General features: G+C 49.4%; 1 protein-coding gene across 1 annotated transcript in view; it reads left to right on the forward strand.

Moving 5' to 3' along the window:
* Positions 1–24821, forward strand: part of LOC135914550 (cytochrome P450 3A43-like) — a 143341-nt gene that overhangs the window by 59083 nt on the left and 59437 nt on the right. Inside the window, exon 8 of the mRNA XM_070524647.1 lies at positions 12343–12451. Coding sequence (XP_070380748.1) covers positions 12343–12451 — 109 coding nt within the window. The remainder of the gene's footprint in view (positions 1–12342; positions 12452–24821) is intronic.

Consider the following 24821-nt stretch of genomic DNA (forward strand, 5'->3'; position numbering starts at 1 on the left):
CGCAGATATCCCTATCGGTGCTTCAAACCCACTCTACAGTTTTGGGACGTTCAACCCTACAATGGCTTTTATCTGCTAAAGGAAGCAGTGCGAACTGAAAATTCCGCACTGAAGATATCCGAATGAAGGCGAAAGCTGCAATGGCAGTGATGATATATATATATATATATATATATATATATATATATATATATATATATATATATATATATATATATATATATATATATATATATATATATTGTAACCAACAGTTACGATGGCCGTTTGTATAAAAACTAGTTTATTCTGGGCGAACCTGTGCCCGTCAACAAAAACGTCCCTTGAGCTTCGCTTCTTCTAACGTCGTTCTCTTCTTTGTCGCCTCCTGTCGCGTGCCAGTCCGATTCTCGCGCACGAGCCGCCGGTCTGTCAGCACCGGCCCAGCGTTGCCTTGCGGTGCTTTTCTTGACGCTTGCGGTGTGGCGGCTCTTTTAAACGCAGTTGGGATGTGGCGGTCGTCTTGTGTTCTCGCAATGCTGGCGGCATTAGCCCCCTCCGAAGAAGCATCGTCCCGATGCGTAGAAAAGGCCTATAGAGAAGCCAACTGCTTTAAAAGGACAGTGGTCAGGGGATGGCTGGTGCTAGGCTTGATCGTACGTGCAAATTCCGGTTATCAATGCCTTTCATGGTAAGGCTTCATTCGTACTACGTGTACGACCTCTGGGCGAGTCCTGCGTCGTGTGGAGCAGACTTGGCCTTCAGGAGTTACCTCGTAGTTTAAGGGACTTAGCCGGCGAAGTACTCTGTAGGGGCCAAAGTAACGGCGCAGTAGCTTCTCCGAAAGACCGGGCGTACGTATTGGCGTCCATACCCACACTTTGTCTCCGGGGTTGTACTGTACCTCTCTTCGCCCTAGGATGTACCGGTTTGCGTCGACGTTTTGCTGTTGTATGATACGGTGCCTTGCCAACTGCCGTGCTTCTTCTGCCCTTTCTACGTACTCACTAGCGTTAGGGTCGTCTTCACTGCTGTTGTTTACAGGCAACATCGCGTCTAGTGTCGTTGTTACTGTCCGACCGTAAACAAGTTCAAATGGCGTGAAATGTGTCGTCTCTTGTACTGCAGTATTATACGCAAAGGTAGCATATGGTAGAATACTGTCCCATGTCCGATGCTCGATGTCCACGTACATTGAGATCATGTCAGCGAGTGTTCTATTGAGCCGTTCAGTCAGGCCGTTCGTTTGCGGATGGTACGCTGTGGTTTTTCTATGAGCAGTATGTGTTAGTTTCATAACAGACTGCATCAAACGGGCAACAAAAGCTGTCCCTTTGTCTGTTATGAGTACTTTAGGTGCGCCATGTCGTAACACTATGTGTGTGACAAAAAACTGAGCCACTTCAATGGCGGTTCCTTTTGTAAGAGAAGATGTCTCAGCATACCGAGTCAGATAATCGGTTGCCACCACAATCCACCGCTTTCCTGACGTTGATACGGGAAATGGTCCAAGTAAATCCACTCCTATTTGTTCAAAGGGTGTTGCTGGCGTCTGTATCGGTTGCAGAAAACCTGCTGGTTTGAGTGGCGGTGTTTTTCGTCTTTGACAATCTCGGCATGATTTGACATAGTGCTGCACTGAATTCATTAACTTCGGCCAGTAATATTTCTGGCGGATTCTCGCCAGAGTCCTACTAACGCCCAAGTGGCCAGCTGCAGGATCATCATGGCAAGCTTCTAAGATCTCAGCTCGCAGCGATGATGGTACGAGAAGTAGAAACGTCTCACCAGTGTGCTCGAAGTTTCGTTTGTAGAGGACGTTGTTCCGGATGACATACGAACACAATCCGCGGACGAAAACTCGAGGCACTTTGACTTGTCGACCCTCCAGGTACTCGATGAGCAGGAGTAATTCCGGATCTGTACGCTGGTGATGAGCCATTTCCGTCATATTTACAGCCCCAAGAAATGGGAAATCTTGCTCGTATTCAGGTGACGTAGATTCGATTGGTGCACGTGATAAGCAATCAGCATCATTGTGTTTGAGACCGGACTTGTAAACGACCGTGATGTCATACTCCTGCAGACGCAAACTCCATCTAGCGAGTCTTCCAGAAGGGTCCTTGAGGTTCGCCAGCCAGCACAATGAATGATGATCGCTGATGGCTCGAAACGGTCTGCCATATAAGTATGGCCGGAACTTACTGATGGCCCATATAACCGCCAGGCATTCCTTTTCTGTAGCTGAGTAATTTGTCTCGGCTTTTGATAAGGTACGGCTCGCAAAGGCAATAACTTTTTCATCTCCATTCTGCCACTGAATAAGTATGGCACCGAGACCAACGTTACTCGCGTCGGTGTGGATGTCCGTTTCGGCATTTTCATCAAAATGGGCAAGTATAGGAGGACTCTGCAAACGTCGTCGTAGCTCAGAGAAGGCGTCTTCTTGTTCCTTCTCCCACACAAAAGGGACATCTTCTTTTGTCAGTCGTGTGAGGGGTTCGGCAATCTTAGAAAAATTTTCTACGAAACGCCTGTAGTAGGCACACAGTCCCAGGAAACGTCTAATAGCTTTTTTGTCTCTTGGCTTCGGAAACATTTCTACTGCAGTGATCTTCTCAGGATCGGGGCGGACGCCTTCAGCACTGACAATGTGTCCGAGAAAGCGGAGCTCGCGAAAGCCGAAGTGGCATTTTTTGGGTTTTATGGTCAATCCCGCCGTGCGAATAGCATCCAGAACTGCTCTCAGTCGCTGCATGTGCTGCTCGAATGTAGTGGAGAAGACCACCACATCATCCAGGTAGACGAGACACGACTGCCATTTCAGTCCGGAGAGAACAGTGTCCATCATCCGCTGGAAGGTGGCGGGCGCAGAACACAGACCAAATGGGAGCACCTTAAACTCGTATAGACCATCCGGTGTCACAAATGCTGTTTTTTCGCGATCTCGCTCGTCCACTTCTATCTGCCAGTATCCGCTTTTGAGATCCAGAGAAGAGAAGAAGTAAGCATTGCGTAGTTTGTCCAAGGTGTCGTCGATGCGTGGGAGTGGATAAACATCTCGCTTCGTGACGAGGTTGAGTTTCCTGTAATCAACACAAAATCGTAGGGTGTTATCCTTCTTTTTGACCAGGACTACCGGAGATGCCCACGGGCTATTGGATGGCTGTATCACATCGTCTTTGAGCATTTCCTGTACTTGACTTCTTATCGCTTCTCTTTCTTTTGGAGCCACTCGGTACGGGTGTTGGCGAACTGGTCTTGCAGGTTCTTCGACCACAATGCGGTGTTTTGCGACGGGAGTACGACGGACTTTCGATGAAGTCGAAAAGCATTCCGCAAACTCTGTGACCAAGCTCACAATCTTATCTCTTTGTGGTGATGACAGCTCTCGGTCAATGTCGATGGAGGTAAGGACACTGTCTAAAGTGACAGAAGCTGGTGATGTTGCATGGAGGGTTGACAAATCCGCGAGTTGTACATAGTCATGAAGAGACGCTATGACTGTTCCCTTCGCCACGTGTTGTGCCTCGTTGCCAAAGTTAGTCAAGAGGACGTCCGCGCATCCGTTACGCAGGTGCACTAGGCCTCTTGCCACGCATATTTGCTTCTCCAGTAGCAGCCCGATATTTCCGTCTGCAAGTCCCTCATAGTCACGGAATACGTCGCTCCTTACAACGACAGTCACACTGCACCGTGCCGGCACCGTCACGTGTTCATTCACAATACGGAGAGAGGAAATAATATGTGGCTGTTCTGTATCAGAAATGGTAACAGCATTTCCTGTGGAAAACAACACGCGTGATTCTTGTAAGTCGATAATTGCGCCATTTGTTTGCAAAAAGTCCATGCCCAGTATAAGCTCACGGGAACACTCAGGGAGAACAATAAAGCTGCTGACGTATGTAAAGCCTCTAATGCCGATTCTTGCTGTGCACATTCCAACGGGGTCGATTAAGTGTCCCCCCGCTGTACGTATTGGGGGTCCGGTCCAATGGGTCAATACCTTTTTCAATTTTCTGGCGAGTACACTGCTAATGACTGAATAGTCCGCACCAGTGTCTATCAACGCAGTCACTTCGAAGTCGTCGATGATGACGCGCAACTCAGAAGTAACGGCGTCATCACTGCACTGGTTCGTCGGTTCGTCACTGCCGTCGTCTTGTCGGATTGGCGATGGAGGGCATTCGGTGTTCCGGGCGTCAGCGGCCTTGCCTCCACAGGTCGCTGGCACTAGTTTTCCCGTCGCGGACTTTGGGAGCGTCGCCTCGGTGAAATTGAAGCGGGACGCGGACTGGGCGACCTATGACGCATAGGCGCTGCCGATCGAGGTTCATGTTGCGGGGGGTTTCGAATAGCTTGGCGCGTGGACAAAAATGCTTCGATTTCATCAGGGCGCTCACCATTTCGGGGGCAAGGTGCATTCACAGAGAAACCACGCAGTCCCACTCGGCGATACTGGCATTCCCGGTATAGGTGACCAGCCTCTCCACAGTGGTAGCAAAGGGGACGCCGGTCTGCAGTGCGCCATACATCGCTTTTACGCGGCCTTCGTTCTGTCATGGGCGGCACATTGCGCGGAAGTACCTGGGGTATTGTGGCCGTTCGTCCAAAGTCGGTGCGTCCTAAGTCCTGGCGTAAAGCTTGGGCGTACGATATCCGCGGCTGACGCTCTGGCTGTGCGCGGGGCCGTACCTGAGGCTCTGGTTCACAAATTACTTGCCGGACTTCTTCGCGGATGACATCGGCAAGTGAGGACAATGGAGGAGGGCTTTGAGCCACCTGCAGTTTCTGCAGCTCTTCCCTTACGACGGACCTCACCATTTCGCGTAGGATGTCCATGTTGTTGGAGAGGGCTCCTGACCCAACGTCAAATGATGCGAGGCTTACATCTCTGTTGTACTGCCTCGCACGCTGCTGCAGCGTCTTCTCCATCGTCGTCGCCTCTGATCGAAATTCGGCTACAGTGCGGGGCGGATTACGAACCAGGCCGGCAAAAAGCTCCTGTTTCACACCGCGCATTAGGTGCCGCAATTTCTTGTCCTCAGCCATGTTGGGATCAGCTCGGCGGAAGAGGTGGTTCATATCCTCAATGTACATAGTCACACTTTCGTTGTTTCTCTGGTTCCTCGCCTGAAGAGCGGCTTCTGCCCTCTCTCTGCGGTCCGTGCTAGGGTACGTAGCAAGCAGCTCTCGCCGGAAGTCGTTCCACGAAGATAACGACGCTTCATGGTTTTGAAACCACGTGCGCGCAGATTCCTCCAGGGCGAAGTACACATACCGGAGTTTCCTTGTTTCGTCCCAACCGTTACATCTGGCGACACGCTCGAAGTTTTCGAGCCAGTCCTCGGCATCCTCGAATGTGTCTCCGTGAAAGGATTCTGGCGTCCGGGGTGAATCAACGACGACGTGAGGAGGCATCACTTGAGTAGCCATTGCACTGGTACCTAGGCTGACTGCTGCCGCTGCCCTTGGTGAATCGGCGAGAGGACCAAACTCGGGGGCCTCACCTCGTATGCGGCGGCTCGTGCGTTGGTGGACCGGCGTTAATTCCGTTGGCTCCAAACTTCGGGGATCCGGGCTACCTTCCCTGTCGCGTGTGGGGCTTGAAGTCATACCCCGCACCTCCACCAGTTATGTAACCAACAGTTACGATGGCCGTTTCTATAAAAACTAGTTTATTCTGGGCGAACCTGTGCCCGTCAACAAAAACGTCCCTTGAGCTTCGCTTCTTCTAACGTCGTTCTCTTCTTTGTCGCCTCCTGTCGCGTGCCAGTCCGATTCTCGCGCACGAGCCGCCGGTCTGTCAGCACCGGCCCAGCGTTGCCTTGCGGTGCTTTTCTTGACGCTTGCGGTGTGGCGGCTCTTTTAAACGCAGTTGGGATGTGGCGGTCGTCTTGTGTTCTCGCAATGCTGGCGGCAATATATATATATATATATATTGACACGTGTACTTGTCTTTATCGGGCGACACGTTTTGCCGCCTAACAAATGTTATCGCACAGCGCGGGACGCGCCTGCTTGTATCCGAAGTTTCTGGAAAGTTACCGCTGCTTCTATCCGCTGTCTGTTGTCGCCGAGTCTTGGGTTATCTGATTTCATCGCTTGACACGAATAGTGTAAAACTTTGTAGAAGGCATGCGGGTCCCAACGTTTAGTCTGGAACATTCGATGACGGCTCTATAAAAGCCGACGCGCTTGACCCGCTGATCAGATTTTCGACGATCGCCGAGCGTGTTCGCCGCTATCATTGTGCTATAAGTGTAGCCTGTTTTGTGGGCACAGGTCCGCCCAATAAAAGTTAGTTTTGTCGTTCACAGTACTGCTACTGTGTTATTCAACGTCACGACCACGTGACATCTGGTGGAGGTGCTTTACGTTTATGTACCGGACGCCCCCGACAAGCCGTAATTCAAGCCCGGACCGCAAAGACAACACCAGCGCCGTCCCGGAACATCGAGCAAGCCGCCGTCTTCAACAGCTGCCCCCGGAGCACGGACCGGAGACCAAGAAGGTTGTGTCCAAGGCCACTCCAATGGCAGCCCCAGCGTCCCCCGTCGTGCTGCAGCAGCCCAGGGAACCACCGACATTCCGCGGTTCCACATTTGAGGACCCGGAAAGCTGGCTGGAAACGTATGAGAGGGTCGCTAAGTTTAACAGCTGGGCAAACGAGGACAAGCTGCGACATGTTTATTTCGCATTGGAGGACGCCGCCATAACGTGGTTCGAGAATCGAGAAGCCACCTTGACGACGTGGGACCTGTTCCGAAGTGGCTTTCTGCAAACATTTACAAGCGTCGTGCGAAAAGAGCGAGCCCAAGCTCTACTGGAGACCAGAGCGCAGCTGCCGAATGAGACAATTGCGATCTTCACTGAGGAAATGAACCGTCTGTTCCGCCACGCCGACCCGGAAATGTCCGAGGAGAAGAAAGTCCGCTGGCTGATGCGTGGTGTAAAGGAGGAACTTTTCGGCGCAATGATACGAAGCCCACCGACGACCGTAGAAGAGTTCCTTCGCGAGGCCACCAGCATTGAGAAGACACTCGAAATGCGGAACCGGCAATTCGACCGCCGCACGAGCTCGACAAACTACGCCGGAGTTCAGTCACTGGCCACCGACGACCTGCGCGAGACCATCAGGGCAGTCGTACGAGAGGAGCTTCAAAGGAGCTTCCCTTCATCGCAACCTCACGTGGCCACAGTCGCCGAACTTGTCAAAGAAGTTTAGCGATTGTTCGGAGTTCCCGAGTTACAACCACAATCATCGCAGCCCCAGCCAGAAGCGATGACCTACGCCGCCGTCGCCCGCCATCAAGGTCCCCCTCCACGACCGCGCCAGGGCCCTACAACCCCGCAATTCCGTCGACCACCGCCGCCGCCGCCAGCACGCCCACCCGTCGCCCAGCGCAGCTACTCGAGGAAGACAGACGTTTGGCGCGCTCCAGACCACCGCCCGCGCTGCTATCACTGCGGAGAAGCCGGCCATGTGTACCGCCGATGCCCATACCGCGACTTGGGACTCAGAGGGCTCGCCGTCAACGCGCCGCGTCCACAGCTTGGGGAGCGCCCACGTAAAATCGCCGATTACCTAGCCGCCACTCAGTGGAACTCTCGACGACCGTCCCGTTCGCCATCACCAGGCCGCTACCTGTCACCGCAGCGCCGACCATACACTGGTCCAGCTCGGGGCCTCTCTGCGAGCCCATATCCGGAAAACTAAAAGCAGCAACCGATGGAGGTGCGGTTGCTTTTCGTCGAACTGACGAAGATCCTCCGCCGCCGACGAAGTCGACGAAGAAACCATCTCGACGACCTAATGACGACACGCCGCCGTCCCGACGAAGTCAGCAAGCCAAGACTACACCGACGAAAGACGACTTGACGACGCGACATCCCAGCTTCAGTTCAACACGACGCAGCCGTGATCCGACGCCAAGACCTAAGTGCAACGCCAGACAAAGAACCACCGACCTCGACGTGCTTCTCGACGGCCACGCAGTCACTGCCTTAGTCGACACAGGGGCCGATTACTCCGTAATGAGTGGACACATCGCCGCCCAGTTGAAGAAGGTTAAGACTGCATGGGAGGGTCCCCAAATTCGGACCGCTGGAGGACACCTCATTACGCCAACTGGAATCTGCACGGCAAGAATTACCGTTCATGACCGGACTTACCCTGCCACCTTCGTTATCCTCCAACAGTGTTCGCGAGACGTCATTCTCGACATGGACTTCCTGAACCTGCACGGCGCAATCATTGACCTGAAGTCGAAGTCCATAACGCTGTCGGAAGATCGAGCGATACCGCCGGAGAACTCTAGTAGTCACCGTGCCTTAAGTGTGCTCGAAAGTCAAGTCAGCATCTCGCCTCGCTCCAGTATTGTCATTTCCGTAGGCACCAAAACGCCTGCCGACGTAGAAGGCGTCATCGAGGGGGGACCAACGTCTACTGCTAGACCGTGAAATTAGCGTCGCAAGAGGGATCGCTCGACCGCATGGAGGGAAAACTGAAGTGTTGCTGACAAACTTCAGCCAGGAGTTCAAGCACATCAACAAGGGCACGACGATCGCGTACATCGACGAAATTCTGGAAACCAGTAATGCGTTTGTCCTGTCGGATTCCGCCGCATCTACCCCGACGACCATGGTTCCCGAACCAGACTACGACATTAATCCAAGTCTCTCCGGGATTAAGCAACAGCAGCTCAAATGTCTGCTCCAACGATACAAAGGCTGCTTTTCGACGTCATCGAGGATTCGACAAACACCAGTCGCCAAGCATCGCATAATAACCGAGGAGAGCGCTCGACCACTGTGCCAGAGCGCTTACCCAGTTTCGCCGCGAGAACGTGAAGCTATAAGACAACAAGTCGACGAAATGCTGCGCGACGACATCATCCAGCCGTCGAAAAGCCCGTGGGCATCCCCTGTTGCCTTGGTGAAGAAAAAGGACGGCACCTTACGTTTCTGCGTCGATTATCGTCGACTGAACAAAATCACAAAAAAGGATGTATACCCCCTACCACGGATAGACGACGCATTAGATCGGCTCTGCAACGCAAAATACTTCTCGTCGATGGATCTCAAGTCTGACTACTGGCAAATAGAAGTCGACGAGAGAGATCGCGAAAAGACCGCCTTCATCCCGCCAGATGGCCTCTACGAGTTCAAGGTCATGCCATTCGGACTCTGCTCGGCGCCTGCAACATTCCAGCGCGTCATGGACACGGTGTTAGCAGGATTCAAGTGGCAGACCTGTCTTGTTTACTTGGATGATGTCGTCGTCTTCGCCGAAAATTTCGACTTTCACCTAAGGCGGCTTGCGACACTACTAGAAGCCATCAAGTCATCAGGGCTCACTCTGAAGCCAGAAAAGTGCCGCTTCGCTTACGATGAGCTTCTGTTCCTAGGCCACGTCATCGGCAAGTGTGGAGTTCGCCCCGACCTGCAGAAGACAGCTGCCGTTGCAAAGTTCCCGCAGCCCATCGACAAGAAGGCAGTGCGTAGCTTTCTTGGCATGTGTGCCTACTACAGGCGATTTGTCAAGGACTTTTCACGTATCGCTGAGCCGCTGACACAGCTAACTAATTGTGACGTCGAGTTCAAGTGGGAAACGCCGCAGGCCGACGCATTTCAAGAACTCAAACGACGCATGCAGTCGCCGCCCGTACTTGCGCACTTCGACGAGCACGCCGATACCGAAATCCACACTGACGCCAGTAGCCTGGGTCTCGATGCCGCGCTAGTCCAGAGAAAAGATGGTCATGAACACGTGATAGCTTATGCTAGCCGGTCGTTGTCAAAAGCAGAAGGCAATTATTCTACAACCGAAAAGGAATGCCTCGCCATCGTTTGGGCTGCAGCGAAATTTCGCCCGTACCTATATGGCAGGCCATTCAAAGTCGTCAGCGACCATCACGCTTTGAGTTGGCTAGCGAATTTAAAGGATCCTTCAGGACGGCTGGCGCGGTGGAGCCTAAGACTGCAAGAATATGATATCACTGTAACCTATAAGTACGGACGAAAACACTCTGATGCCGATTGCCTATCGCGCGCCCCCGTTGACTCGCCGCCGCAAGATGGAGAAGATGACGACGCCTTCCTCGGCATTTCAAGCGCAGAAGACTTCGCTGAACAAACCCGCCGTGGTTGCTCAGTGGCTATGGTGTTGGGCTGCTGAGCACGAGGTCGCGGGATCGAATCCCGGCCACGGCGGCCGCATTTCGATGGGGGCGAAATATGAAAACACCCGTGTGCTTAGATTTAGGTGCACGTTAAAGAACCCCAGGTGGTCAAAATTTCCGGAGTCCTCCACTACGGCGTGCCTCATAATCAGAAAGTGGTTTTGGCACGTAAAACCCCAAATATTATTATTACTTCGCTGAACAGCAGCGAGCAGACCCGAAGTTGAAAACCCTCATCGAGTATTTCGAAGGGCACACCGACGTTGTCCCTAGGGCATTTAAGCGAGGATTATCTTCGTTCTCGCTTCAAAACAACCTACTCGTGAAGAACAACTTCTCACCAGTGCGCGCCAACTACCTTCTTGTTGTCCCGTCAGGACTGCGTCCAGAAGTATTGCACGCCCTACACGACGATCCAACCGCTGGGCACCTTGGATTCTCCCGGACGCTGTCGAGAATACAGGAAAGGTATTATTCGCCGCGCCTGACCGCCGACGTCGCCCGTTATGTCAGAACATGCCGAGACTGTCAGCGACGCAAGACACCACCGACAAGACCAGCCGGATTACTAAAGCCAATCGAGCCTCCTTGCCGACCATTGCAGCAGATCGGAATGGACTTGTTGGGACCCTTTCCGACGTCAACAACCGGAAATAAGTGGATCGTCGTGGCGACGGACTACCTCACCCGCTTCGCTGAAACTAAAGCACTGCCGAAAGGTAGCGCCGCCGAAGTAGCGAAATTCTTTGTCGAAAACATCCTGCTGCGACATGGCGCCCCAGAAGTCCTCATCACCGACAGAGGAACGGCCTTTACAGTGGAGCTCAGCCAGGCCATTCTGCAATACAGTCAGACAAGGCACAGGAGGACAACTGCCTACCACCCACAGACGAATGGTCTTACGGAGCGGCTGAATAAGACGCTCGCCGACATGCTAGCAATGTACGTCGACGTCGAACACAAGACCTGTAATGCCGTCCTGCCGTACGTAACATTCGCTTACAACACGGCGGTGCAAGAAACAACACAGATCACGCCGTTCAAGTTGGTTTACGGCAGGAACCCGACGATGACGCTCGACGCCATGCTGCCGCATGTAACTGACGAAGAGAATCTTGACGTCGCTAGCTATCTCCAGCGCGCCGAAGCCCGAGAGCTCGCCCGCCTGCGAATCAAGAACCAGCAGAGGATGGACAGCCGGCACTACAACCTCCGACGACGCTTTGTCGAGTACCAGCCCGGCGACCGCGTTTGGGTATGGACCCCGATACGCCGACGAGGACTGAGTGAGAAACTATTTCGACGCTATTTCGGACCCTACAAGGTCATCCGACGTATTGGCGGACTGGCCTATGAGGTCTTGCCAGACGGCATTTCGCATTCACAGCGACGTCGCGCACGACCTGAAGTGGTCCACGTGGTGCGTCGTAAACCGTTTTACGGACGCTAACGAACTTTCCTTATTTTGTTTTTTTCTTTGCTACGAGTGCTTATTTATTACTTTCGTTTGCAGCATCGGGTCGATGCTTTTTAAGAGGGGGGTATTGACACGTGTACTTGTCTTTATCGGGCGACACGTTTCACCGCCTAAGAAATGATATCGCACAGCGCAGGACGCGCCTGTATGTGTGGGAAGTTTCTGGAATTTTGTCAAGGGTTCCATCCGCTGTCTGTGACCGAACCTTGTGTAAACTGATTGCATGTGGGCGCCACGCCAGTAATGTAGAACTTTGGGGAAGGCACGCGGGTCCCAGCGATTACTCTAGAACATTCGACGACTCACGTATAAACGCCGCCGCGCTTGACCCGATCATCAGATTTTCGACGATCACCGACCTTGTTCACCGCTCTTGTAGTGCTTTAAGCGTAGCCTGTTTTGTGGGTACAGGTTTTCCCAATAGCAGCTAGTTTTGTCTTTCACTGTATTGGTACTGTGTTCTTTACCGTCACTACGACATGACAATATATTATAGCGTTGACAGCTTTCTTTCAGTTTTTAACTATTTTCAGTGTTCGCGCTACTCATTCTTACTCCCTTGAGTCTGATTCCAGGAAATTCGTTCCTTAATTTAAACATTGCTATTCCAATGATGCGCTTTCTCAGGCGCACAAGATGTGCTCATTCTAACGCCGCGTTAAATACGAAATTGCGTTGCACACCATCCTTTGTGTCCTGCAGCATCGACAACATCGCTACACCGCTGGCCTTCATGTCGTACCTGCTCTCTGAACACCAAGAAGTGCAGGACAAAGTTCGAGCAGAGGTTCAAGCCCTACTCCAGAAAGAGGTACCCGCTTCTTACGAGTCATACCTAATATATTCTTCGCGTATTAAAAACACACTATGTGACAGTACGACCGTGATGAGGTAGTGCGGACTCAGGCAGCTCGTATATGTTTTAGCGATGATTCATAGAAATCACTCCGTGCCCATAGTCTTCATTGCACTTATGTCTATCTTTGAGAGTGCACAAATTAGCCCAGTTCTCTTTATTAACAATTCACGTAATTTTCACTTTCATGTGTGTAGCCGCGATGTGTATAGTAACTATACTGACATGAAGACGAAATTCAATTTAGGTTATTCGACTTACAAATTACTCGCGCGCTATATACATATGTCAGGTAAGGGTATTGTCAAATTCGGCCCTCACATTTATGCTTTGTCAGTTCCGCCGAGTGCGATGGAACACAAATAAGAAATCGCTGCCGAAATGTGCAATCATTTCTGATTAATGAGGTAATTACCACGAAAGTTACTTTAAATATTCTTCTGAGCGTGTTGTTTTGTAGCTAAGAGGCCGGCGAAAGTTTGTCATCTGATAAAATCTGTATTCACGAGTAGGTTCTCGTGCTACAACTGTTCCTCATATCAGATGATATTTAGTAGTGTTCAAGGCATATCATTGGTGATGGTGTCTGAACAATGACAAACAGCACTTACGAAGTAAAATCTTTGTGAGTCCGGCCCCGAATTTCTTCAAGTTGAATGCGCTATTACTTATCGTTTTCAAAGCAAGAAAAGCAAAAAAAAATGGCAAGCTCACAAGCTCGCAGGTTTGACAGAGCGAAATTGGTCATTTAGGAGATATTCCGGCTACAGTTAGGTTGTCAGTCGGCTGCTCCTAGATTGAAACTTTGGGTCAAGTAGTTGCATCTCGTCGTGGTCGCTGGCCTCCGGGAAGATGTCTCGCAGCATACATATGCCTTGTCCACGTTTCTCGACAGACCGAACCATGTCGAGCGTCGGTATGTTCGAGTCAAACCACAGTCGATCGTACACTGGGCAGGAACGTCCAAACTCCAGCGAGAGGAACTCACTTTGAAACTCAGCGTTGGCCCCCCCGGTGTGAAGCGCGAGTTCGGCGTCGCTCGTACTAGGCCTCCGGCACTGCAGGGTCTTGGAGCAATCGTCGATGCTTCGCAGCGCTCATGGCTCTCTCTCGACTGGCGTATTCTGGATCTTCCCGTATTCGCCACGAGCACGTGATACTTAGATTTCTCCTCTATTTCTGCGCATGCGCGAGGAGCATTAGTTGCGAGAGAGAAATGTGGGGACTTTCGGTGCTTAATATTTCATTTCGCCTAGGTACTACGGGGAAGAAAGTTGTTAGCTCCGTTTGTCCCTAGCCCAGCTGGCAGCACATAATCGGCAGAATGTGTGGCCGGCAAGGCGAAGAAGCCGTGTCCGAGGTGAATTGTTATTTTGTTAAGACGGTAGCATATTAAATTTCTTTGTAGTTGCAGGGGGATGCCGTTGGTAGTGAAGTGTCTTCTCGGATGACTTTAGCGGCAAAGCATTACATCGTGCCGGTTCATTGTTTATTAGTGTCGTTGAGCGAGGTCAGCCTACCCCACACTTCATGAAATTCTCGGGAATAGAGACAGCTTATGAATCCGACTGCCGTTCCAATGCGAGTTTGATGCTTTTTTTCGGCAGTAGCATATTAAATTCTGATAGTCGCAGGGGAATACGTTTGGACGTGAGGCGTTTTCTCGGATGACTTTAATGGCAAAGCATTACGTCGTGCCGATGGATTGCTCATTACGGTCGTTGAGCGTACCCCAGACTTCAGGGGGATCGTGGGAACGGAAACAGTTTATGAATTCAACTGCAGTGCCGCTGCATTAGTTCTTAATGCAACTGAGCATACAACAGGCTTGGAGATTCGTGGGAATGGAACATTTTGCACTCTGTATCTGAACGTCAGGCACGTACACGGGGAGGAGGGTCTGGGGAGCCCCCCCCCCCCCCCCGACGCCTACTCCACCATTCCTCACACACATTCCTAAAGCGCTGACAAATCCATCTATTCGGCAGTCAACATTTTGCTGCCTGTTACAGCGAGAGCTGTATATGATTAAACTTACATAGTTTTTTTTCGCCATCCGTCAACAGAAAAAAACATCATGCGGGCCCATGCTGGTGATGGCGCAAGAAGGGACCAAGCTCAATGGCACATACCCATGTGGGCTCGGGAACTTGTAACGTACCCTTCGAAATCTTTGGGATGGACCCACGTATGGGGAGCACTCGACGCCAGCTTCACCTCCACCGCGGGCCTACCCAGCATTTCACTATCTTCGGTATCGGCCCACGTAGGGGGAGTGCAGGCGCCTCACCTTCACGGTGGGTCGGCCCGGCACTGCAGTGTATACCGTCGGGCAGACCCACGGAGGAGGTGAAGCACTTTGGTTTTCGTTTGAGAGCTTTGACTGTCGTAAGCTCTCGCTGCCATTCCATCTTCACAGAGTGAAATGGTTGTCAGTTTTTTCACTCCTTTTGAATGGTGGTAGTTATCGTCATCTCCTGGGGTGTGAAGGCCAGTTTCTCATCGATTCGGTGCCCGCGCGATTAACACGAGATGGGTTCAGCTGTCACCATCTATTCAACGATCACGCCCATCGCTGCTGCTTTGTTAGTCCAAGCTCTGTTTAGACTGATCCAAGTACCAAGGAAAGGATCCAGTTCGTAGTCAGGTGATTCCTATGCTAGTGGAACGAGTTGCGGCCGGGGAAAACGTCAATTGCGTTAATAGTTTGTATTTGCTTCATTATTTCCTCGAGTGACTGCTCGCCACGACGCCGACAGACCCTTGGAAGCATATGCCCGCGATATGGTTTGGATAAGGTGGAAAATAAAATAATGCGATACAGCGTCCATCTTCAGACCCTGCAATAACCGTTAAAAGCATACGCAATATGATTGTCACCCATTACTTCGTCTGGCTTTTCCCTACTTGAACGGCACTTTTCGTGCAAAATTGGCAACAGGAAAAAAGTGCTGCAAGCAGTTGAGAAATTAAGCGATCAACTAACGGAGAGAGCCAAGACAACCGCCGAACAGGAAGAAAATGCGAAAATTAACAAGGCTAACCATTATTTGGAAAATATATTTATGGATCAACATCTCTTTATTGAAAAAGGAAGTAGAGAAAACACCGCAGGAAGTGGAAAACAATTCCATGTGTTTTGAATCACGCTTCCACAGTTATCAGTCGAGCCGCCTGACAGCGCTCGACTGATAATGCACCATCTGCTGTGCTAATGTGAGTGTTTTCCTAAGCTTCCGGCGGTGGACGCAGTACTTCTAGAACCGCAGCGTCCTGCGCTCAACGGGGTTTTACTGGAATGGGGACCATGCGTCGTTACGCAACTTCCCAAATAACAACACGAGTCGGCTTTGCACTTAAATTGGTATAGCAGTAAACGAAGGATATAAAATACCTGTGATTGTTCCGCAAGCGTATGTATTTATCTTTTATTCTTCCAGGACTAGTTAAGAAACGCTACTAGAAATCTTTATACTTTCGCTTGCTTACTTGTTCCTGGTGGCGTTCTTCCTGCGCTTCTATCATGCGCGAGTCCATTTGATGTTGTTCTTTGTTTGCCAAGTAAAGGAGAGCTGCATCTCATAGGCGTACCTATGAGGGGCATTTTATATCAATTCTCTTTTGCGGGTTTACGCATCTATATGATGAATGGTGGCCATTATTCACATCTTTACTTGTAAAGCACCCGCCCCCCCCCCCCCTCATTTGCATAGATAGAGTTACCTTCGGTTAGCACCCAAACTCCCGCAAAAATATTCTGTGTACGTGCCTGGTGAAAGCACTAAAATTTGCGTCGCCATGCAATCTAAGCCGTAAATCGTTGTGAGAGCTGTACAGTCACACTGGCAAAACTCTATGCCCTGCGGATGAATACGGATGAATGCTAAAGAAAAATGGTCGTCATGCAATTTCTTAGCAGTAGACCCTTGCGAAAGGTGTACAGTAACACTGATTTTGGCTACGTGGTGCGGATTCGTAGCGATTCTGAGGTGCTTGTGCGCAATGGTAATTAATGAAGGAGCGCGTATTACTAATCCCGGCTGTTACGATGTCTAGCTCATATACAGGCTGCTCTATGTGGGCCAAACAAGGGCTCAGATCGCTAAAACCGCGTGCGAAATACACTTGTCAGTACACTTGTTCGGCGTCTCCATGCTTGTATTGCGACCGGAGACGTGATGGCAGGCGGGCACGTATATCACACTATATCCTCCGACAGTGGCCGCTTTCCACTCTTGGTATACTTGCCTTGATACACGGCGCATGCTTGAGTGCGCAACAATGGTGCCTTGTGGCAAAGCTGATTTTAGGCAAATGGCATTATGGAACGCTCGAGTCATCTTCTCCGTCACTGCGGATAGAAAACACATACACGTTCAAGCTATTTGAGCTGCATCATTTTGTCGATGTTGACATCTCTTTACTAAATAAAGAGGATAACGTACGCACGTGTGGGTGATATAAAAGATTGATAAAAAGCCTCGTAACCTATGTGCAATTATTCAAAAAACACTATGCATGCACTTGTCAACGCTCCTCTAAAAAACAAAATCAATTCAGTGATGACCCTCTGCACGTGGATCCGCTCTTTTATAAGCACAGCCGGCTCATCAGTGCCAAAATAGTAGCTCAAGAGAACTTTTTAATGCTCATTATGCGACATTGATAGCGATTAATTTGTGGTCAGTGTAACGGTTACAAGCGCATGAGACAGGAATCCGGACCGACGCACCAAACACATTTATAATATATATCACACCGATAAGTTCTCGTCACATTGACATACTTCCGCAACAATGGTTACACTGAGTTTGATCTATCTCGTTCACACTAATATCTGTCGAGAGTTCTAAAATCGTCTCACAAGTCCTCACGTCCTAATAAGTAACGTGCGGTGTGGCGCATACATGTCCGAGTCGGTGCAGCTCCTCCGAGTTGCTCGGTAGACAACGGCCATCTCTGCTGAGGGCTGTCTCCGCTGAACAGGTCGGGCTTGAGCGTTGTCATCGGTGGGGGCGAGGTCGTACCCGTAGCATAGGACGGGACCGTTATCGTCGGACGACGCCTTTTCTGGCGACCACGGTGCACAGCCGCGGGCGTGGAGGATCAAACCCGGCTGTTGCAGGGTCACCGGTGTCCTCCTCTCGCTCAACTCTTCGATCTCGACGTCCTTGGTTTAGCGCCTTCTACGCCCGGTGCTTTAGCTGACTTCTTCTTTCTCCTCCTCTAGGGGTGTTCTGTCATTTGGCACCTCGCTCCTTGTAGGCCCCATCAGCCTTCTTCCTCTTCCTCTTCCTTCTTCTCTCTCTTCTTTTTCTTCTTCTCCTTCAGCTCGCGACAGTCAAACAGTGAAAAACGCATTGCACTAAACAGTGAGTCTTCGTCTTTATCCGCAATGCTTAAGTGGCGAGCAGGAGAGCAAAAGGTGAAAAAAAAGTTTTCATACTAGGCAAGTGATCCATGTAGAGAAATTGCGCTTATAATTGGTTTATATCTTGACGCGCTTACTTTCTGAAGTCCAAATTTTACTGCAACTTAGTCTCTGTTGGCGCAGGTGCTTCTATTGCAAACATCCAAACTATGATTTATCAAATCAGGTAGCCGTCTTGTAGCTTTAGAAATGTTTCTCTGGTCCTAAGTCTTTTTTTAATCTGGAAGAGCTGGATGATTGCACAAACCACGTAGCCAATATCAGTGTTATTGTACAGCTTTCCCAAAGGTCTACTGCTATGAAATTACATGACGACCATTTTTCTTTAGCATGCGTTTCTTCCTTATCCATCCGCAGGGCGTAGTGCTTTGCCGGTGTGGCTGTACAGCTCTGACAACGATCTACGGCTCAGATTGCATGGCGACGCAAGTTTTATTACTTTCACATGCAGAGTACAAAATGTTCAATTCCCAGGAATCTCCAAGTGTGCTGTATGCTCAGTTACTTTAAGAACTAATGCATCGACATGCCAGTTGAATTCATAAACTGTTTCCTTTCCCGCGATTCCCCTGAAGTATGTGGAATGCTCAGCGGCACTAATGAACAATGCACCGGCAGGACGTAATGATTTGCCACTAAAGTCATCCAAGAAAGCGCCTCGCTTCCGAACATATCCTGCTGCGACTATAAAAATATAATATACTACCGTCGTGACAAAATGGCAACGAATTCACCTTAGACGCGGCTTCTTCGCCCTGCCGGCAGCGCATTTTCTCAATTCTGCTTCCAGCTCGGCTAGGGATGAATGGAGCTAACAACTTTGTTCCCCGTAGTACCTAGGCGAAGAGAAATCTCAAGGACCGAATGTGCCCACGCTTCCCTCTCGCAACCGCTGGACCTCGCGCATGCGCAGGAAGAGTGGAGAAATGCAATTATGATGCGCTTGTGTAGTCGCCATCTCTTGGCTTCGGCATCTCTGGCCAAGTAGGTCAGACCGGCCCGTCCTTGCCATTGTTTCTCCCGAATCGCAGCAATTCTAGCTTCTCGAGGCACAGCCTCTTCTGCGGCAGTACGAACTTTCCTAGGCCGCCCCCATCGCAACCTCACCGAGCGCCGAGGAGCACACGCTTTAATATTAAGCGCATGCCCACTCCTAACCGTTATCACCGCGCATACGTAGATCTCGGTGCGGCGGCGAAACCGGCTGCACGCAGTGTCTCCGTCAGTGGCCGACGGTTCGCGTTATCACGACCTCTTGGGTTCGGCCTCTCTCGCCAAGTAGGTCCAATCGGCCCATCGTTGCCGTTGTTTCTCCCGTATCGCAGGAAGTCTAGCTTCGCGATGCACAGCCTAATCTTCGGCAGTACGAACTTTCCTAACCCATAACTGAGGTTTTTTTTACCGCACGAAAAGGGACGAAGGACAGTGGCAAGACGTGGACACAGCGCTGTGTCCCCGTCTTCCCACTGTCCTTCGTCCTTTTTCTTGCGCTAAAAAAACCTCAGTTACGGAATACCAACATGCCCTGACCTACGCTCTTTCCTAACCCGCCATGGTTGCTCGGTGGTTAGGGTGTTAGACTACTGAGCACAAGGTCGCGGGATCGAATCCCGGCCATGGCGGCCGCATTTCGATGGGGGCGCAATTCGAAAACAGCCATGTACTTAGATTTAGGCGCACGTTAAAGAGCCCCAGGTGGTCTAGACTTCCGAAGTCGTCCACTACGGCGTGCCTCGTAATTATAAAGTTGTTTTGGCACGAACAACCTTATATTTTTTTAACTTCCCTAGGCAACCCCATGGCGTTAACTGACCGTGCGCTGCGGAACACACGCTTTTATATCAACCGCACACTCATTACTGTTTTAGGCTTGTAGGGCAGCTCGGAAAAGCAAAAAAAGGAAGGAGGTAGGGGTAATCAAAGGGAACGGAAAACAGAGTGAGCGCTATTCTGTGAGTGAGCGCTAAACAGAGTGAGCGCTATTCTAGCGCTCACTCTGTTTTCCGTTCTCTTTGATTACCCCTACCTCCTTCCTTTTTTGCTCTTCCGAGCTGCGCTACAAGCCTAAAACAGTCACGACATACCAACTCGCCCAAACTGCCACGCTTTTGACGCACACTCATTCCTAACCGTTATCCCGGCACATACGCAGATCTCGGTACGGCGGCCGAACCGGCTGCGCGAAGTGTCTCCGTCAGTGGAATTTTGTGATACGTGGTCTATTTAACCCCCACCAAGAACAGTTCGCTGTTAAAAAATCGTAAGAGCACAGTCACAGGTCTAGATGAGGTTCCCGTTTAGCTGATTAATGTACTCGAACCAAAAAGAGGGAAAGTTCTGTTGAAAGCAGTTCGAAAATATCAGCGTCAAGCCCTCCGTACAGATGCTCGACCAACGAAGCTGAAACGTGCGGCCCCGATGTTTATCACTGGGTCAATTCTGAGGGTTCATGAAATGAAGGCTTGGTAGGCTGCGGGATCCTCGGTACGCAGTTGCTCCTTGTGCTCGGCTCCACGACCCTGTTCTTGCGCAAGGGCTGCAACATCGGCACAGCGCAGACAAGCTCGTTCCCGGTTCTGCTCGCGGCGTTCGTGATCAAAAATTGCCTGCTCCTAAGGAGTAGGTATGACCCGTGACCAACCCATTTCGGAGCCGGAGAGAAACTGCTGCACGCGCTCTTTATGTGTGACGGAGAGCAACGACGTCACTATTCGCGCAGCTAATCCAACACCACCTAGAGAGCACATGGCATTTTCACTATGATCCATGTTTGGCCTGGCCGAAATGCCTAGAATCTAATCGTGATGCTCTCGAGTAGGCAGCAGGGATTTTGACGTCACCGCTTTCATCAAGCCAGCCTTGCCAACAGAAATTTTCGTCCAGGTCGCGGGACGTCATGGATCGGAGTAAACAGGCATTGCGCTATCTAGGTGGTGTGGGTTAATCACCGCGCCTCTCTTTCTTCTTTATTGCGCATGTGCATTTGGTAGCGCCGGAAGAGCTTTCGGCGTGCAGGCGACTGACAAATGGATGAACGGATGGACGAACTAATCGGCTAGCCACAGAAGCTTCGCTGTAATAAAGATGCACGACAAAAGCCACAAGCTCAAACAATGCCTGCACTTCATCGACATACATGAACGCTGATGCAGGCGTTGTTTCCGCGCAGATTCTATTTTGTCGCTCCAACCTTTTCTGTTCTTCTGTTTGCCTACTGTGTCCTCGCTTTTACACTCACGTATTGCATTTTGGTAACTACTGCGCCTTCTCATAGAACTTGGCATGACGCTGATACTTTCATAACTGTGATATTGTGATATTTAAGATATTCAGGAAAGTTACAAATGATTATCCGGTATTGTTTGTAAGTTGTATGCGCACAAATACTATGGCATGAGATTCTTATACGCGACAGCAGGTATACAACACTGTGAAGAATGGCTGTGAGTGTAATGAAAAAAGAGAAATTTTAAAGTAAGCGTAACGACCGAGAGGTGTGCGTACCAGTGTGATTAGAGGCAATTGCTTTGTGGAAAAAGTCAATTAAAGAAGCTGCAGCCCACCCTTGCTCTGAAACAAATCGTGAAGCCTCTCTTTTCATTTTATTTTATTTATGTCATTTATTTATCACCTCATAGCTAACGTTGCCATCGACAAAAACACAATCCGAAGCACTTCTATCATTACTTGAAATTTTGTTCTGTGAAACACTTATGCGATTTTACGGACTATAGGTGTTTGCTTGTTCGCATATGAGAGCTCTGATTTGTATAATTCAAGTTCATGAGGATATACGGCTCCGCATGGAAACCAATGAAATATGCGGGAATTTGCATGGCGCAGAATATTGAGTAATGCTTCCTTTAGCAAATATTGAGCGCAACCGCAATATTCACCTCAACTGTGACTTTTGCGTGCGATGTGGCCTCGACAGGGGTCATGCGAGTGCTTACATCGCGTTCCACTGGATGGCACTTTCTCAAAACACGTTTTATCCAAAACTCAGCAGTCTAGTACCTTCTACAAGGGAGAATTCTCGCTAGGAGAAAATGCAAAGTTCCTGGCATTTATGTTAGCCAGGATATCTCACCTAGCACCCGAATAGCCTGTAAAAGCCTGATATAATTAAAATATCGCAGCTTTTGCATCGAAGATTCGCCATGGTAGACCTCCTGCTGTTAAAGACACATACGCATTTGACCACGCTAAACACGAGAGAGAGAGATCGAGAGAAGAATACAGGAAGGCAGGGATGTTAACCAGTCAATAGTCTGGTTGGCTACCCTACACTGGGGGAAGAGAGAAGGGGAAGAGAAAGAAGGGGAAGGGAAAGAAGGGAGAGAGAAGGTGTAGATACATGTACGGACAGCACTTCAGTTAAAGTCACTCGAGCAAACCAGAAGCTCTGAGAAAACACAAAAGTGCCTTCATTGCCTTCTGAGCCGATGATTGGTCGGGACGGTGCTCTAATATTGTCTGTTCACTCAGAGGACGATCGTCTAGTTTCCTCAATGTGTCGGACAAATAGTGCCTTTGTGCTTGAAATTGAGGACAATGGCACAATATGTGGTCAATGTTCTCCTCGCATGCGCAAACATCACATGCAGGACTATCAGCAATTCCAATTAGTGCTGAGTAGGCATTCGTGAATGCCACTCCAAGCCACGAAGTTCTAAAACAAACATAGCAAGTGAAGCAACCAACCCGCTCCGTGTAGACAAAGCCTTATCATTCCTGTGTACTCACATTAGGAGGGTAATGTCTAAGCGTGAAAAATTAGGCAGCGTCAAAACTACTAGAATCCAAAACACTAACCCCACCCAAATCAGTATAAGCTAGTTCAATATGAGTTCCTCCTAAACTCATTCTAAGAAATATCACTGACTGAAAACAAGAACATGCCGTTTCATTAGTACATTCTTATTACTCATACACTCATACATTACTATCGTAAGTAGCCTAAAAACCAGCATTTCTGCCTAGTCTTCAGTGTTTCCGTAAAATTGCAAGTCGTTCAGTGTACCAGATATTTTTTCATGTTTCTCTTCATTGTTCTTCCATCAATCCAACTCATCGCATCTGTCAACGCATTAGTCATGTTAAAGCTGTACACTCACCCCCCCCCCCTTACCCGCACCGTCACGCACCTTCAGTCGTTTTTTGTGAAGACAGCCATCGACTGGAACAATAATCGCTCAAATATCGTCCCTTACGTCAACACTGTTCTGTTCAAAGCCGCCGTTTAGCATGTAAACATAAACTAATTTTGTAAACGTCCACTCTGCCCACCCCTTATGTGAAACCCTGTGTGCTAGGCCCTTGACGTATTTTCGATAGGTAAATAAATAAACAAATCAATAAATAACTATCTTACCTACTTCGCATTCGCAAGGTCTTAGCGCGCATGTAAGTGTTTCGTAATAATGAAATATATGTAGAATTCTCTACGCCTCAATTTTGATGCTTGCGAGGAATTGCGAGTCATTCTCCGACACTAAGGGAACATTGCTTGAGCTTTGCGCGCGAGAAAATGCTTTTCACTGTCCTTTGTCATACACAGACCTTAATTAAGCATTGGTGGAATTATTTGTAGCTTGTATTCCTTTTACTAGAAGCTGTAAATTTTGTACTTTATTCTTTTCTATCAGGGCTCTTACGTGTTATATATTATTTTATCACACTTTCCTATTTCGTTAATAAAGCAATTCATGGGGAGTAACATTTCATTTACCCATTCCAATCAGTCTATTCATGTAGAATCACGTAACTCCCTTTGTAACATGTCCAGCTTTTATTAATGGTGTGTTCTTTTCTTTCACTTTATCCCTCTTTCGTCCGCTACCATTTGGCAAGCAGTCAGCTTACTTTATTTAACACATCTCATGACTTCATTTTGAGCATGGGTATTATGTACTGCTACCGGCCACTGTGCAGGGGCAGCTCACATACGACGGCCTCGGTGAACTCACGTACTTGGGCCAAGTGGTGTCAGAAACACTGAGACTCTATCCTGCGTTTCCTAGGTAAGATGCTGCTTCCCGCTTTTTCAATTGTTTATGTCACTTCGACTATGTTCCCAGCGTAAATATTTCATCATTGCCTAACTTGCATTGTTCTTAATGAGAAATTATTAGTTCTGTCATTGCGAGCGCACTTTACGCGGCGAACACCTACCAGTCTCGCTATCATTCAAGGAAGGACGCAGTGAGTGCAACACATTACGAATTGCAAGGCTTTTGCAATTAACCGTTTGTTCGACTTATTGAGCTCTATATCGACATGTCTTCAACTTGAGTTAAAGTCAGCGCCTGTTTTGTGTCGTATCTACTGTCCTCGCCTTTGCACTGTGCAAACATGATGTTGAATCAGCCACTCGCCCAAGCTTCCGCTCTATTAAGGTATGAGTTCTACTATCTAGTCCTGCCCATAAATATGGAAGCTACAGCGCCATTTTTCCATGGAAATTCATTTAGCTGCTTCGAAGGTGTTCACATTTTTGGGTGCCAAATCGAAGTTGGTCGCCTCACGCATGCTCTGCGTAAGCAGAGACAGAAGAGAAAGAGCCCGATGTGTACCAGTACAAAAGTTTTAAGATTTTGACCTGTCACCCATTCATTGGAATAACATGCAGTAGGAATATTCTGTAGCGACTGACGCTCTAAGTGATCTAATGGTTACATTTAATCTTGATATGATTGTAAGACCTTACACCCGTGTAAATGCAATTCTGGATCTCCTGTTTGTTTCTGAAACATTTGGCTCGGGAACAGTAGATGTTGAACCTATAATTTCTGACTATACCCTGTTATATTTCTGCTGCACTAGATATGCGGAGCTGCAAAAGGAAAAAATTCATCCAGCCACAGTAAAAGACTATAATAGAGCCGATGCCAT

Source organism: Dermacentor albipictus, chromosome 8 (genome assembly GCF_038994185.2).
Source record: "Dermacentor albipictus isolate Rhodes 1998 colony chromosome 8, USDA_Dalb.pri_finalv2, whole genome shotgun sequence".
Classification (NCBI taxonomy): Eukaryota; Metazoa; Arthropoda; class Arachnida; order Ixodida; family Ixodidae; genus Dermacentor; species Dermacentor albipictus.